Consider the following 16,313-nt stretch of genomic DNA (forward strand, 5'->3'; position numbering starts at 1 on the left):
ACAGGACAATGTTTATGCTATTGTAATGGATATTATTATAAAATCCATTCTCAAAAAAGATACAAAATATATCATCATAAAATATATCATCCTGGATAATTCTAAATGTGACAAAACTAATAAGACACATTGATGCTCCTTTTCTAGAAATGTTAGATCACTTATGAAGCAATAAAGTCCATAGTATAATAAAATATTTACTACTATTAAAAATAAAGTGCTTTATTATGGAGATAAAGGTTAAGATTCCTCAACATTGCAAAGGTCATCTTTCTTGGAGTATCCATACTCTGCTCTCACTATGACTTCCATTCCCTCCTCTCTCAATGCTATCCCAGGCAATTGCATTGATTACACTTTCTTTCCTTCCCTAATTTGCCTTCTGGGTGAATCAGTTTAATTCTGTACTATCCTCTACTTTCATATCCTTTGCTCTCTTGTCTTATGTCCAGTCATGTCTTCTAAACCTTCTCAACACTGGACTGGACCCATTACATGCCTCCTTCACTCTTCATGCTGCTGAACAGAACAGAGGAAATCATGAAACTACTGATTGGTTATGAGTTTATACTAATTAATCTTACTTGGTCCCTTACTGTAGCAAGGCACTCCTACTACTCCTGATTTTTTTTTCACCACAACAGCTATTCCAAACCTTTTCTTCTCTTTTCAAGCCTCCCATGACACTTCGCATTCCTTAATGAGACCATTCACCAAGTGCTCCCTCTTCCTCTAGGTGCCACAAGAATAGAATGCTAGAGTGAAAATTAGGAAAACCAAAGTTCAAATTCTTCTGGGCAAGTCATTTAACCTGTTTGTTGTCTCCATTGCCTTTAAAACAAAGATAATAGCACCTATTGTGAGGAGCAAATGAGATCATGTTTGTAGTATTCTTTGTAAATCTTAAAACTACACATGAATGCTAGCTATTATATCCTTCTATGTTGCCCTCCACGATCTCCTCCAAACCAGTTTCTGATGATGAAGTGGCCTTTCTGCTGGCCAAAGCCAGGTCATCTGTATGCACCATTCATCCCATCTTTCACATCTCTAGTACTATTATCCCCGCTGTCTCTCTAATCTTCCATTCCCTGCTTCCTACAAACATGCCCTGGTCTCCCACATGCTTAAACCTCACCTGATCATACCATTCTACCTGCTATGATCCTCTATCTCAGCTAAACTGGAGAAAGATATCTACAGTGTGCACCATGCTTCCACTTCCTCTCTTCTAAACCCTCTGCAATATAGCTTCCTACCTACCTCACCACTCAACTGAAGGGCCTCTCTCCAAAGTTGCCAGTTATCTCTTCTTTACCAAATCTTACTAGTTCTCATCCTTGACCTACATAGAATAATTTTCTTTCATGACTGCTTCACCCTGGTTTTCTCACCTGTCTGACCATTCTTTAGTCTATTCCTGGATTATCATCCGTGTCATACCCATTAAGTGAGTTTCTCCCAAGACTGTCCTGGACCTGCTTTCCTTTTCTTTCTATACTATCTCAGGTGATGAGTTCATCAGTTTCCTGGATACAGTTATCTCTAGGCAAATAATTCCCAGATTTGTTTATCTAGCCCTAGTCTTATATAACCAACTTTCTGCTAGATACAAATGGTTCTATAGGTATCTCAAACACAGCATTTCCAAAACAGCTTATCTATCCGATCTCCCCAAAACCCTGGCACTTCCAAATTCCCTTATTTACATCTCATGTGCCACCATTCTTCCAATCATTTGGGATCCTCAGCTTCATCCTCAACTCTTCACTTTCATCTCGAATATCAAATCATCTGCCAAATCTTGTCACTTCTTTCTCTACATGTCTTCCCCAAACATCCTCTTTTCTTTATTCACACAGCCACCATCTTAATTCAGATCTCATAGCCTCTTGCCCAGACTATCATTTACTACCGGTAATTGGTTCCCTCTCCCTTTCCACCCATCTGCTAAAATGATTTTCCCACTAATCATGTCACTCCCCTACTTGATGAATAACAATCACTCCTTTTTACCACTAGGATCAGATAGGCCTTTATTTGGTAGTTAAAGCTCTCTATAACCTATAACTATTAAATTTTCCAGGCTTCCTACATTTTATTTCTCTTCATGCACTTTGATCTTTTGACACTCGTCTTCCCTCTTCTACCTCCCTTCTCCATGCCTTTGCATTGATTGATCTGAATGCCTAGAATGCTCTCGGATGCTCCTCACCTTCACCTTTCAGTTAGGCTTCAAGACAACTAATCCCTTCTGCAAGAAGTCATTCCCTTCCCCTTACCCCAAGCTTCTAGTGCCATCCCCTCTAAGAGGACCTTTTGTCTTCCCCATTGGAATGTTAGTTCCCTGAGAGGGAGGACTACTTTTGTTTCCCCCACCCCTATCCCCATCACTTAGCACAGAGTCTGCTAAGTAACTAATAAATGCTTGTTAACTGATTGGAATTAATCTTTATTTTAACAGTGTTGAACCCCTGCTTTTTGCTTCGGTTATTCTAGTACATGCCCTTTATTGATTTGCCTAACTAGATGAGCTGCTTAATTAGATAATATTTGTAAAGTGATTGCCACACAATAGGAGTTTAATAAATGTCCTTTTCGGGGCGGCCAGGTAGCACAGCAAGTAAGAGCACCGGCTCCAGTGTTGAGAAGACCTGGAGATTGAATCCCAGGCTCAGACACTTAGCACCCACCCAGAAACACCTGGCCGTGTAACCTTGAGCAAGTTACTTAACCCCAATTGCTTAGGGGCGGCCAGGTGGCTCAGCGAGTAAGGGTTAGAAAAAATAAAAATAAATGTCCTTTTCCCATCCCTCTACCCTCCCCCCACTCAATTCTGTTATATATGTGCCATTATTTGAAGGACTCATATATGGAGCTCATATGGGACACTATATTTATTTCCTCTCTTTAAACCCTATGGCTTCTCCAGCTGAAACTTTTTTAGGCCTTAAAAGTTAAAACTCTAGCTTGCTTCAGCATGCTTGAGGGAAACAGGAAAATAATGCACATTTACATAGCATTTTATTTTCCTTCATAAAACCCTATTCTGAAGCCTCATAAAAGTGACACTAAGTTCTTAAAGGCTCTTCCAGTGGAGTGAAAACTGATAGGAAGGTTTTAAGAAAAGGCCCAGAGATGTACTGTATGTCATTCAAAGACCAACCTGAGTAAGCATGGACAAGTTCAAGTGGTTTCCAGGTGATGAATTCATCACCATTCTAAGTCATGAAGACTATCAACTGAGGCATGATGGATTTGTCATTTACACCAGTGAAGGGCAATACTCATACTGAATACTTAATACTGAAAGTATCTCATTTATAAAAACCTTTGTATCTGAGGTACAAGTTTTATTCCCATTCATAGTTCTTGAAACTGGTTTATATGGTGAAGGGATCTCACAGTTAGTGTACAGATGAAACAAAGCACTTTAGAATCTGAAAATCCAGGGAAGTTCAATATATAGGAGACTGAAGGTGCAGCTAAATTCATCAACAGCTTAACTTTTCAAACAATGACCAGAGGAAGCACTGAATAAAGGCACAAAGGACTATCTACAATAATAGATTCTCATTTGAGTGAGAAAGAAAAGACTGTCCATGGGCACTGATGCCATCTTGGACTCCTAGAAGCTCCTTAATAGTAAATAATAGTAAAGCAATGTACTAGTGCTTAATCTTTGCCTGTTTTTTGGCATCACTCTTAGCTTACCCAAGTTAAACTTCAACTGGTTTATTTTTGTTTTTTGTCCTGGTGTATCAGGTTAGATAGATTGACCACTTTCAGTAGGGGTACTCAAGGACCTGTTGCAACTGGACTGTGAATGTTTCCTTAATCTGTAAAGGAACCAGTCAGTTGTCCTCTAAATCCAGATAAGACACTGATGAGAACCGTTTTCATTTAAAATCAGTTATTTATTTTCAATATCCTAACAACATTTTAGTGACTTACTAATACATATGTGTAGTATCCAAAATTTCAAATCTTATTTAAAAAAAATAAATTCCTTTCTGACATCTTCAGGCCAGCTTTTTATTCAATGACACTGCCTCTAACCTATTATGGTAAGGGGGGGGGTGGAAAGAAAGGGTTACTGGATTTGGAGTCAGAAGCTACTAAAATTTTTTGAGGAGGGAAATGAGATGGTTAGATCTGTATTTGGGAACATCAGTTTAGCAACAGTATTAAAGATGAATTGGAAAGGACACAAACCAGAGATAGAAGAGAAGATAGATAGAACTAAAAAAGTCCAGATGAGAGGTGATGGAGCTTATAATCAAATAAGGTAAAAGGAGATATATTCAAATAACTTTTTTTTACAAGTAGAGCAAGATAAGTGCAGAGGAGTGGCTTGGGGGAAGTGGGTGCCAGGAGAAATCTGAGAAAGGAGAGAGCATTTTCAGCCTGGGAGACTGGAGGGAGAAGGCATTTGAGTTAATCATGGGAGGAGAGAAGAAACTAAACTACACATTGGTTAAGGAGGCTTAGTTTCCAACACAGACAACGAATGGCCAAGACAAGAAAGGAACTGAAAAAGTAATCCAGTACAGTTGGCATCAACAGGAGTAGGATGAGGTATCAATACAAAGTCATTTCAGAGCCAGGCTGTGGCAGCCTTTCTTTGAATGTCAGAATAACAGGGAGCTACTTTCTTCAGGAAGCCATGGGGAACCCCTGAAGGGTTTTTAGTGAGAGTGATGAGATTAAAATGTTACATTAGGAAAGCTTCTTCACTGTGAAGGATGAATTTGAGGAAGAAAAAACAATCAGGCATTTGTCTATTAGACACATTCTGCCAGTTGTGTTCTACTGTCCTACTACATTCAAGGACCTGGATGGAGATGGAAAAAAGAAAAAACTCATATCTGATTAGGCAGAACAGTTGTATAAGCAGTGCATTTTCAACATGCCATTCCGATTTTTTAAAGTTTCCTTGTCTTGTTAAATGGGATCTCAACTGGTTGTGCTTCTAAGTATCCCTGCTCCTGACGTTCTTAGGAGGGTTCTAGGAACGAGCAAATGAGAAAAAAGACTCCGCAGTGAGAAGGGACGCTCTCTAGGTGGCGCGCGTCATCTACTACAAGGTTAAATTCTCAGTTTAGATTAATAATAGCTTTGAAGAAACTTTAGCTATAAACTCACTCCCCATACCACACCTGAAAGTGAACGGAAGACCAAAGGTGCCTTAAAATGTCTTACCTGAACTACCCCTGGGCCTCTAAGATTTGCAGAAAGAAAGAAAGAGAGGGAGGGAGGGAGGGAGGAAGGAAAGAAGGAAGGAAGGAAGGAAGGAAGGAAGGAAGGAAGGAAGGAAGGAAGGAAGGAAGGAAGGAAGGAAGGAAGGAAGGAAGGAAGGAAGGAAGGAAGGAAGAAAAGCCTTGAGGAGAGTTTAAATGTTGATGGTGTTAGGCAGTGTTTGCCTTGGGGTCTGTTGTGAGCAAACACTCAGGGGGCAGTTAGTTGTGTGTATACCAGCTAGGGGATTCTCAGTCCTAACAGCATCATTTTGACCTACCAGTGTATGCCCCAGAGAATTTCTCTCTTCTGAATTTCTTTACTATACCAAGAGGTGGGGAGCAGCGATCCCTGCATCTGTCTCTCCATTATCTCTGAAAGCTTTTCTATCTGTGTTTTCCTCTATGTATCTCATACTGCTTCTCTGTCTCGGTTTCTCTGACTGTATATCTCTGCCTCTGTTTTCGTTATCTCTGAGGATTGCATGCTCTCTCCATGTGCTTGTTATGTCTCTTGTTTTTTCTGTCTTCGTATTTGTCTCTCAGTCTCTATGACTCTGTATCTAATTGTCTGTGTGCTGCCGCATGTGCATCTCCCTCCCTCCCTGCCGCTTCCTCCCTGATATGTTTAAGATGTGGGTATCCTGTCTTTCACAAATCTGGGGGTGTCCAAGAGTAATGCAGCCCAACAACGAGGCTTGGGCTTTCGATTCTCCTGAGTTGTGACTCATGGTAGGAAAAGACAGCTTCCCTAGCGCACAGGGGCAACGGGGCTACCCTATCGACTGCGAATTGGGGCGAAGATGGGCCTTGTGGGTCGCATGCAGCACTAGCGCCTCTGGAGCCGGGACAGAACCGACCGAGCTCCGAGCACTTTGCTCCTCTACCCGTGCTTTCTCCGGGATTTCCTGCGCCTGCCAGCGACTCCCTGGCATCCTTCCCCAAGGCCGTAGCAGCGTCACTTCGGAATTCAAGGCACAATTCGACCAAGGCTCCGCAGAAAAGGAAAATGAGGGTGTCAACAAGTCAGGACCATATTGGGAAACGATCTGGCAGCAAACAGAGAGGAGAAGGTGGACCAGTGAGTTCCCAGTAGCTGCAGGAGGTAGATTTCACTGGGAGGCCCCATGAATTGCTGCCTCTCTTACCCTCTCTGCGTATCCCGCGGAAGCAGCCGCTTCAAGGAGCGGCCCTGGTGGCACTTGTACTCAGAGCCAATAAATTAGCTTCTAGATCGCAGGACAAACAAACCCGGGAAGCTCCTCCAGCGTCCGGCCTCCCGCCCTGCCCGCGGCGGGAGGTGGCTGAACAGAAAAGAGAGAAGGGAGGAGGGAAGGGGAGAAGAGAGTGCAGAAGAAGAGAGCGGGGAGATGTAGGAAAGGGACGAGAAAAAAATGGGGAGGACAGAACAGAGAAAAGGAAAGAGAACTTGGAAATGCAGAAGAAAAGTGGAGAGGCAAGAGCGTAAAGGAGAGGAGATAGAAGATAGAGGAACGAAAGGAAGAGGAGAGAGAGAAGACAAGAGGACAAGAAAAGAGGGTTGGAGAAGCAGGGAAGAGGAAGGGGACAGGGTAGAGAAGAAGGGAAAGGAGAAGAGAGAAAAGCGAAGAGAAGAGAAGAGGCGGCGACGTAGCCTGCTAAAGGGTCTCTTTAAAGCTGCAGAAAAGAGCCTAAAGCGCAAAGCAGACCACCCAGGTCGCTTGAGGCCAAGGCAGATTCGACTGCATCGGCGGACCCAACAGCAGCCGCAGGGCCGGGGGCAAGCGGGCAATCGCAGGCTAGGATTAACCATTCCCAAACAGCTCAGCAGCCTTCTCAATAACCCCTCCTCAGTGCTTACCTCACTTTCAGTGTCCACAGGCATTCCCACCACCAAAGGCTTGCTCTCTTTCAGAAAAGGCACCTACAGCCCTCAGTACTCCGGCGATGCGGTTCCGCTACTAGTTCAAGCAGGCGCCATTCGGCACCAGGGCCGGGGCCTGGCCCCAGTTCCACTGGGTAGCCCTGATAAATCAGGAAAGAAGAATTACAACCATTGTAAACTAACCGCAGGTATTTCCAACAATTTGGACTTGGAGGCTTGCAAAGCAGACTTTCGTGGTCTCTCAGTTTCCCTGAAGCAGGATTTCAAAAATTTCTCCAAAAATTCTTCTCCAAACTCCCCAAAGCCCTGGGATTTTATTCTCTTTAGCTCATTCTTAGGAGAACCCTCCCAGTGTAAGCGTGCACTGTACACACGCCTCCCGTCCTGGGTGTCTCCAGCTCACCCAGCGTCAGCAAATAATCCCCATTCCCCCACACTACCTTTCCTGAGAATCTTTATTTACATACGCCAAGAAAACCCGCAACATGCACTCACGTGCATCTTGGTAACCACTTTACCCTCCCCCAACCTACTTTACTGACGTTGCACCAGACTGAGAAACCCTGGGGCACTATACACGCGCAGCAAAAACTATATTTTATGGCTACATAATATGGCTCAAAACAGCTTTTGGAACTTGTGAGTGGGACGAATGCATTTATACCACACTCCCAGAGCTTACCTACTGCTCTGTTATACTCCGTTACGTTCCTTAAGGGTCCTGCCAGTCACGGAGAAATCCTTAGACAGAGGCATACACACTAATACAAAGTTAAATCGCCCAGAAAAAAAAAAAAAACACTTTTCTCTGCTGAGAAAGTTCTCCGCTAGTTAAATTCACCAATTCGGAGGCTTTCTGTGGCTGCAAATCGCCTAAGTTTAACAACCTCCCTGTACATGGTTGATCTTTTCACGCGGTTATTAGATATCCAAATCTACATGCCTGTTTCAGCACTCACGGAATGCTTCAATCTTGTCAAGTCCTAATCCCTTAAAGCAGTCTACCTGTGCTTTGCACACAGTTCCAGATCTGTCAGTCTACTGTATTTACAAAGGCCACCTGTCGATTTCAGTCTTTCCCTATTCCCCTTCCCCAAATCCCCTGGAGTATAAAAATCTATTATAGCCCATTATCTACTCCTGCTTCAGTGTAATTCGGTACCTATGGTAGAGTGTCAGTGCCGAAGGATGAAAATATTCTCTACATTATACGTTCACAGACAAATCTCTGACACCACAGACTGCTTCTGAAAACTAAGTTTGCTCACCGTGGAATCTGAAGAAATCATTTCGCTTCTTTGTTGAAGTTTTTCTAAATGCAATAATAAAAATAGCAAAAATCAAGGTGTGTGTAAATGTGTTAGAAGTAAAAAAAAAAAGAGGCCAAAAAAATCCTCTTTCTGTGTGGAAAATGTGAATAGTGGGTACAATTTTCACTCAAACACTGAACCTGACAACCCCTCTGTCTTCCTAAAAGTGTTAGGTAGAAAGAAATATGATGTCAGTTACGGACATCAATAATTCCAGCAATATAAAGAATTAGCATTGTCCTACTTTTAATTTAGCTAATTTTTCAGTGGTTGTAAATGTCTCATTAAATGCGCAATATTGTTTTATGGAAGACAATAGTGTTGCTTGACCAAAATTTTTGTAACATTCATAGGCAATAGTTTTCAAAATATTTCTTTTTTTTATTTGATTTCTTTGGTGGATTTAAAGTTTACTTTTTAAAAATAATTTTCAGTGTATCCAATGTATCAGAATAACAGAAAACTATGTCAGTTCTTAGCTATTTCTTTTTTTCTTTATTATTTTAAGGCTAAAGGTATTCAACTTGTATGGTATTTTACATATAAGGAAAATTCGGAAGAGTTGTCTTCTAGAATAAAACTAAATAAACTCAAACTGAAATACAGAATTAATCACCCGGTGAGATCACAGGATTCAGTTTCAGGTTGCTTTCTAAGAAGCTTTCCCATTTTACGGTATACTTATTCCTACATAAACCATCTTTTTAGAAATTTCTGTTTTGCGCTTTACTTATCTGACTACCTTTCCAAACAACTGGAAGAACGAAAGGATGGAATACGCCTAGAATTGAGTCACAGGAAGCAGGAAAGGAGGGGCGTATTCTATTTGTTGTATTTATCGAATCTTTTGGAAAAGAGATACGTTGTCACTGTGTGTATCCATATTTCCTTTAACTTATGAACACGTTTTGAGTGAGTTGATTTCATTGTGTTTCTTATATGCACTGAAATATATTAGTATATACATCTAAAGAAAATTTAGTTTATAATGCAGTGCGTTTATAAAATGATACATAGCTGGATGAGGCTGTGGGACCAGCAGATTTAGAAAAGAAGGGGTTAATCCCGAACCCAGGTCTTCCTCTCACCAACTCGCACAGTTCTGTCTGTTAAAATCAACATTGCCCAGCTGGAGCTGGCCAATCAGCTGCCTGCTTGAGCCCGGCCCTGCCCAATGGGAAGGCGTGGACCACAGCTGTCACTCATAGGTGAGCAATGACACCAGTGCTGAGAGAAAAAGGAGAAGGAAAGGGAAAAGAAACAGATAGAAGCGGGAGGGGGGCGGGGAAAGTGTCCTGCGCTGCCTGAATCCAGCTGCTTACACCACCTCAGCTCCAATAGCCACAGCTGGAAAAGGAGACCCGCGAGAGTGCAACAGAAAGCGAGTTCAGGAGAGAGAAAGAACGAGGAAGGAAAATAAAAAAGTGTCCCGGGCCGTCAGTCCGTGCAGAGCTCCAGAGAGGACTGTTGCCTGAGTGTGGCAAGTTGGAGCTGCATCAGTCAGGCCTCCTCCTCTCCCCACCCCTACCCCCCCACGCGCCACCCCTCCCTCCGTAGTCCGTCCACTCCTGAGCTGAGCGAAGGGAGAAGGGGCAGCAGCCACGAGAGACATGAGATTATCCAGCTGAGCGGAGAAGACACTTGGACACTGGATTTGAGGGCGGGGTGGGGGGCTGGAGGGTGGGTCGGGCCTGGGACGGTGGAGGGGGGGAGGCCGTGGAGAGTGGGAAGCAGGGGTGTGTGGGGCGGTGGTTTCGGTGACAGGGAGGGAATCGTGCAGAGGAATAGGCTGGGGGGGCCTCCAGTCAAAACGGTCATTTTCTTCTCGTCTGCTCGCTCGCTCTTTCTCTCTCTTCGGTCTTGGATCCCCCGACTCCTCCGGAGCAGGGGTTGCTCCCTGCCCCGGGCCTGGCCAGCTGCCCCTCACGGGGCAGATGGCTGTCCGCAGCGGTAACACCTTGACGCCTTTCTCCATCCAGGCGATTCTTAACAAGAAGGAGGAGAGGGCAGGACATCCGTGCTTGGAAGGACGCCTGCCCCCGGCTAGGGGAGCCGCAGCCCCTGCAGGCTCGGCCGCGGCGGTTCCAGCCTGTTGCTGGAGGCTTTTTGGAGAAATGGACTCGGGTACTGTGGGGGGAGCTGGGGAGACGCTCCTGCCCTCCCCGGCGGGGCCTAGGTCGGTGGCTGCTGCAGCGGCAGCGGCGGCGGCAGCGGCGGCGGCGGCAGCAGCAGCAGTGGCTGTGGGGCGGACAGCTGGGAGCCCGAGGGGCTGGGACTCGGATTCGGCTCTGAGCGAAGAGAACGAAGGGGAGCGGCGCTGCCCGGCGGAGACTGCAGGACTGCCCGCTATAGCTAGCGGCGCGGGACGCGCCCAGGAGACTCCCTGCAGGGGGCAACCGGGACCAGAGGTTCAGGCCAAAGACCTGGAAGAAGAGCCCCCAGGCCTGAGTGACAGTGAGATGTCAGCCAGCGTCTCAGGTCTGCTTGAGTTTCTTGGTAGAGAATGGGAGGGGAGACGAACTGGGCTTGGGCAATGAGAGTGGAGGGAAGAGGGAGGGGGGCAGGGGGAGAAAGACTGTATCCTGGAGCTGAAATTTCACGCATGGGCTCGGCACCTGAGATTAGCTGGGGCAAGATTTAGAGAAATAATCAAGTTCCCGCTGAGTACCCTAGAAGCCAGGACCCCCTCCCCACCATCCCGAGTGGAAGGAGATCCCTGGGGAGAATTCATTGAGTCTGTTCGGATCTTTCCCCCTCTCATGTTGCCCCCTCCCCATTAGCTCCAAGCACGTGCGCTCCGGTGAACGAGGGACCCCAATTCACCTCCCTTCCCATCCGGGCTAGAGGTCAAGTGACCCAGCATCCTAAGTGTCCCAGGTCTCAGCCCTTGGGAGTACAAGATGTTAAAAAGAATATGGCCTCCGATGCCCCCAAATTTCTCTTTAAGTGGAGAGAGAAAAGGAGTGAGAAGTTTGGCGAGTAGCAAAAGATTAAAGCAAAAACACCTCGGAGCTAAAACCTTTCTAGACGGAGAGGTACTGGGCAGAAGGGGACTCAGAACCATGGCAGCAGTTAAGCCAAAGTGATTCAAAACCTTGCTTCCGAGCTAAGCAAAGCAAACGGTAGAGCCAGAGAGGAGGCACTGGCGGAAAAGGAAGCCAGGACCGGTTGGGAAAAACTTTTTTTTAAAGCCTTTAATGCAGTATTTCAACTTCATGTCTTCTGGGTCAGAGACGACTGGGAGCTGAGAGTAATCTAGGAAAGCTGTTTGCGTTTCACTCCTTGTTTATCCGTAAGGAGAGACCCAGAGCCCCATTCCATTCTGTTTCTTCACTCTGCCGGCGGCTGTAGGCCTCGGAGTACTGCAGAAGGCAAAATGGTTTCTGACCAAGCTATTGAAGGCCCAGTTCCGAGGGACCTCTGTTTCCCCTAAGGGTTGTGAGTTGGGAGCAAGAAGTTGAAGTGATGAAGCGGTGCGCCAAGCCCCCCCCCCCCCCCCCCCCCCCCCCCACCCCGCCCTCCCGAAAAAAAAAAAAAAAAAGTAAAGACGGTTCAAGGAAAATAGGAAAAGTCCTAGCTCCCTGTCCCACCCCGGCTACTTCCACCTTGGGGTACCAAAGGAGGCAAAGGGGCGGGAGCCACAAAAGGTGGAGAGGGAAACCACAAGCAAAGCTCATCTTTTCATTGCTCTCTGTCACTTCAAGTTTGCCGGGTTGATACCTCTGCAGACTTCCGAGTCCAATCTTTCATCCCCACCCTATTCCCTTTCCTTGCCACAATGATGATCGCAACCTATCAGGTGCTATTGAGAAACGGGGAGAGATTTATGTGGTACTTGGGGGGGGGGAGGGGGCGTAAAAGAAACTGGAGACAGAGAAGGAAAGGATGGTAGAGATTAGGGCAGAGGGGTGGTGGAGGAAATAGGACTAATGGAAAGAGAGAAAAGTCAGAGAGAGAAAGATGGTAGACAGAGAACTAGAAACAAAAAACCAACAGTGATTAAGATCTACAGTGTTCGTTCGTGCCAGAATCCGGTTTAGCGCCTTTGGTGAAGCTGCTAATGAGTGGTTCTTTCAACAATTCACCATCTAGTTTGGGACAGATCCTGGGAAAAGGAGCCACAGAAATGGTCGGCCAGTCTGTAGAAAGGGTCTCCCAGCCCCTCCCAGGGTCTCAGGAGATCCATTTCTCCTACGGCTGTACTTGGGGCCTCGAAACTGACCTTGCTTTCCTTTTTATTCTCCCCCTGCCCTCTGCAGATCGCAGCCCGAGGACAGAGGAGGACGGAGGCGGAGGCGGCAAGTGCGAGAAACTCCTTTGTGGAGCGGGCCCTGGAGAGGAGGAGCCATCTGCGCCCAAACCTCGGAAGAAACGCTCCCGGGCCGCGTTCTCTCACGCCCAGGTCTTCGAGCTGGAGCGCCGCTTCAATCACCAGCGCTACCTGTCCGGCCCCGAGAGAGCCGACCTGGCAGCCTCTCTGAAACTCACCGAGACTCAGGTGAAAATCTGGTTCCAGAACCGCCGCTATAAGACCAAGCGCCGCCAAATGGCCGCAGACCTTCTAGCTTCGGCTCCAGCTGCCAAGAAAGTGGCGGTCAAAGTGCTAGTGAGGGACGATCAGAGACAATACCATCCGGGAGAGGTGCTCAGGCCCCCCTCCCTGCTCTCCCTTCAGCCCTCCTACTACTACCCCTACTACTGTCTTCCGGGCTGGGCCCTCTCCACCTGCACAGCCGCAGCTGGAACCCAATGAAGGACTGCGACCACGACGAGCCAGGTCCCCAGATGCCTCCACAAAAACAGACTTGTGCCCCAAGTCATCCGAGGAAAAGGACATCAATGACATTATTTATTATGATTTCTTTATTTTTGTTATTATGGCTGTTGTTGAGTCTGAGGTGGCTTTTCTTTAAGGATGGGGGAGTAAGGGATTAACTTGGGGGAGGGGACAGGATAAGGGTGTGGGGGAGGATAGGGGATTGTTATTTGTCAAGTTGCCTAACTTCACAGACATTTACAACAAGCCGAGAGCTTCGTCCATTCGGCCAAACGAGTTCATGGTATCCATGTTACCGAGATATTTGTATATACATATCTATTTTTTTAATTGGATTGATATGGAGTTGGGGGAAAGGGATCGATTAGACCCAAAGTCCACAGGAGTCGTACCAACGGCAGCCTGGAGGATGAATTGAAAAGGATCGGTGCTGTCTTGGTTATTTTGATTTGGGTCTGTGTGCCTGTACCCAACCCCCACTTCTTCTGGCGCCTGAGCCTGTGGCCCTGCAGCTGGCCCTGTTCGGTGCTGAATGTAAGTAAGCCTCGTTTTACGCCCCTTGGTTCGCTCTCCGTGACTAGCGCCGCAGGACCTTAAGTGGACTAGTGTGAGGCCCAGGCTAATGCAGTGTATCCATCTTGAGGGAGACTTTCACGGAGACTCTTTTCTTTCTTTCTTTTTAAAGGGAGTTACGACTCGTAGCACTTTCCAGCTGTATTAAAATTATTATTGTTGTCATTATTTTTGTATTCAATGTGAATATTTCTAGTCAGTGTTTTAAAAACCGTTGTCTTCAGATAGGAATCTCCGTACTTTCCAGTGCCCCTTCACCTTTTCTTTCCTTGTTCCTGCCCCCCACCCAAATAATTCTCCTGAAGAAAACAATGTGTTATGTTTGTTCTCCATGTCGTGCTTACTGAGGTTTTCTTCCAGTTCACCTCTTTGCTTCTCAAGGGCACCATGCACTCAACTAGAGTATTACTCTTAAAAGAATTGTGAATATTTGTAAGCCATCTCCGCTTTTATTTTTTAATTTATAAAGTTTAGTTGAACACATCGTATTCTGTGTTGTCTTCTCTAAGTTTCGCTGTCAAATGCACGTAGGCAGGAACAAAACTAAATTAATCTAGGATGGCCTAAGGGCTCCTTTTTTAAAAACCGAAACACTTCTGGTCCCCCGCGAAGAAGACACCATTCAAACTCCGATGCCCATTAACCTAGACCAGCTGCCCTGTCCGTTTTTACCACCGTCGCAAACACAACAGTTTTTACGAGGCGGCAACGAAGAGTTGGAAACTGACAAGGGAACTGGCAGCTTTAGGCTGCTGAGCTTGGCAATTTTCCACAGTTATCTCCTTCTGCTGGCCCAGTCAGGGGGTTAGCCCGTCCTAATTCCGAATGACTCTTTGAGGCACTTCAGCGTCATTGTAGAAGACAATTTGTTTAAGCGGATAGGCTATCTCTCCAGCCCTCATTCACTAGGCGCTCTACAGAAACCCACAATCCAGAGGCCTCTGCGTTCTCTAGCGGGCATCTTGAACTCTCCTTGAATTGTGAGTTCGGCATTATTTACCCAAAGCCTGAAAAACCCTCACCCTGGATTCTGTTGGAAGATGTACCTCTTTATTGCAGGTCTAATGTTCAAATTGTGTCTGTACTCTATGCAGGGAAAACTTCATTTATCATATGCCCATGTACCCACAAATATGCATGACGAAAGTTGTGTTAACTTCAATGTTAAATTTAAAACCTAACGGTGGACATAAAGATCTGCATTTAAATGCCTATGTGGGGGCAAACACTGATACAATATTATAGGATTTCAGGCCTACTCTGCTACTGGTTCTTTATACTACAAAGTAGCTCATTCCCTTAAATTCAACAAACATTTATTAAATTACTATTATGGTCAAGGTACAAACAAGTTGTTTAGCTTTCACTACACCTACCCCTAACACACTTTATGTCAGTTCTCCAATATTTTCCAAGTCCTCTGCTGGGTTTTCTATTCTTCCCAGAGCCCTGAGTCTTTGTCTCTGTTCAAATTTTACTCTCTCCAGTGGTTTAAAACGAATTTAGATTGTAACTTGACCCTTGCAATAAGGGTGTAGGTTTTTTTTTAATGTTTTTTTTTTTCTATTTCCACTACAAAATGCATGTCTCAGTGAAAAGAGCGACCTAGGATAGCTTTCCTCTTTTCTTTGATTTTCAGAGTTCCTCCAATAGGGTTATGAAAATTGCTAAAACCTGCACCTCCTGCTATGACTTCCTCTTGGCTGATTTAGGAGCATCTGATGAGCTTTCCAGTCTCAGAGGGTCAGGTATCGTTTTGGAACACTTAGTTTTTAAATGACGACAAACCATTTTAATCATTTAAGTGCTCCTCACTTCAATGGTGTTGAGGATAAGGGGATGGAGAGAGAGGACGGCAAGCCCCTTAAAACTTTTCTCCCTGGCCCTGTGGAGGAGGTGCTCTTTTTTTTCATAAGTCTCCCAGGTGATGAGAAGGAAGGTGATGTAGACCATGCGATGACATAGAAAACCATCATCTTTTTTCTTTCATGCTTCCTTTCTTTGGTTCCTTTGTTGGACTTGATCTGACGGGCTGTCACAGGGCTGTTAGGGAAAATATTGCTCAGATGAATTAAGATCAGCATTATTGAGATTTCACTTCAACCACATCGAATCAGCGCTTATGTAAATACAAAAAGGAAGTGTCGGTCCTGGGCAAACGCTTGGAGGTTTATTTCGGAACTTAGGAGGTTATCCGCATGGAGACTTCCAACTCCCCATCAGCACCATAACGATTTTCCAATAAAGTTCGGGAAAATAATAGGGTTTACTTAAAAGGCGACAGAGGCGAAGGCTGTAGCTACTTTCATGAGCACAGCTTCTTTCAAAATACTTTTTATTTACCAAAGGAGGAAAAACTTAGTCCAGTACCTGGCACTTAGTAGGAGCTGACAACTGTTTTTCTCCTTGAATTCTTCCTTCCCCAAGAGCTGGCTCAAGGCACAATTGACAACTACAACTCTGCTGGGTAGAAATAACAGTTGTTCAATAGCAGGGACTGGGTTAGGTTGCGACTCTTTCTTCCCCCCGGCCAGAAGCTGGGTTGTCGCCTT

The 16,313-nt window shown here is 45.5% G+C and overlaps 1 protein-coding gene across 1 annotated transcript; it reads left to right on the forward strand.

Annotated features, from left to right (window-relative positions):
- Positions 1 to 10,345: 10,345 nt before the first annotated feature.
- Positions 10,346 to 13,164, forward strand: NKX3-2 (NK3 homeobox 2). Its single transcript, XM_069073971.1, has 2 exons — positions 10,346 to 10,907; positions 12,671 to 13,164. The coding sequence occupies exons 1-2, from the start codon at positions 10,346 to 10,348 to the stop codon at positions 13,162 to 13,164; spliced, it is 1,056 nt and encodes a 351-aa protein (XP_068930072.1).
- The last annotated feature ends 3,149 nt before the right edge of the window (positions 13,165 to 16,313 follow it).

This window comes from Petaurus breviceps, unplaced genomic scaffold (assembly GCF_028583685.1).
Source record: "Petaurus breviceps papuanus isolate PSGF00001 unplaced genomic scaffold, PetGlider_PUasm1.0 140, whole genome shotgun sequence".
Classification (NCBI taxonomy): domain Eukaryota; kingdom Metazoa; phylum Chordata; class Mammalia; order Diprotodontia; family Petauridae; genus Petaurus; species Petaurus breviceps.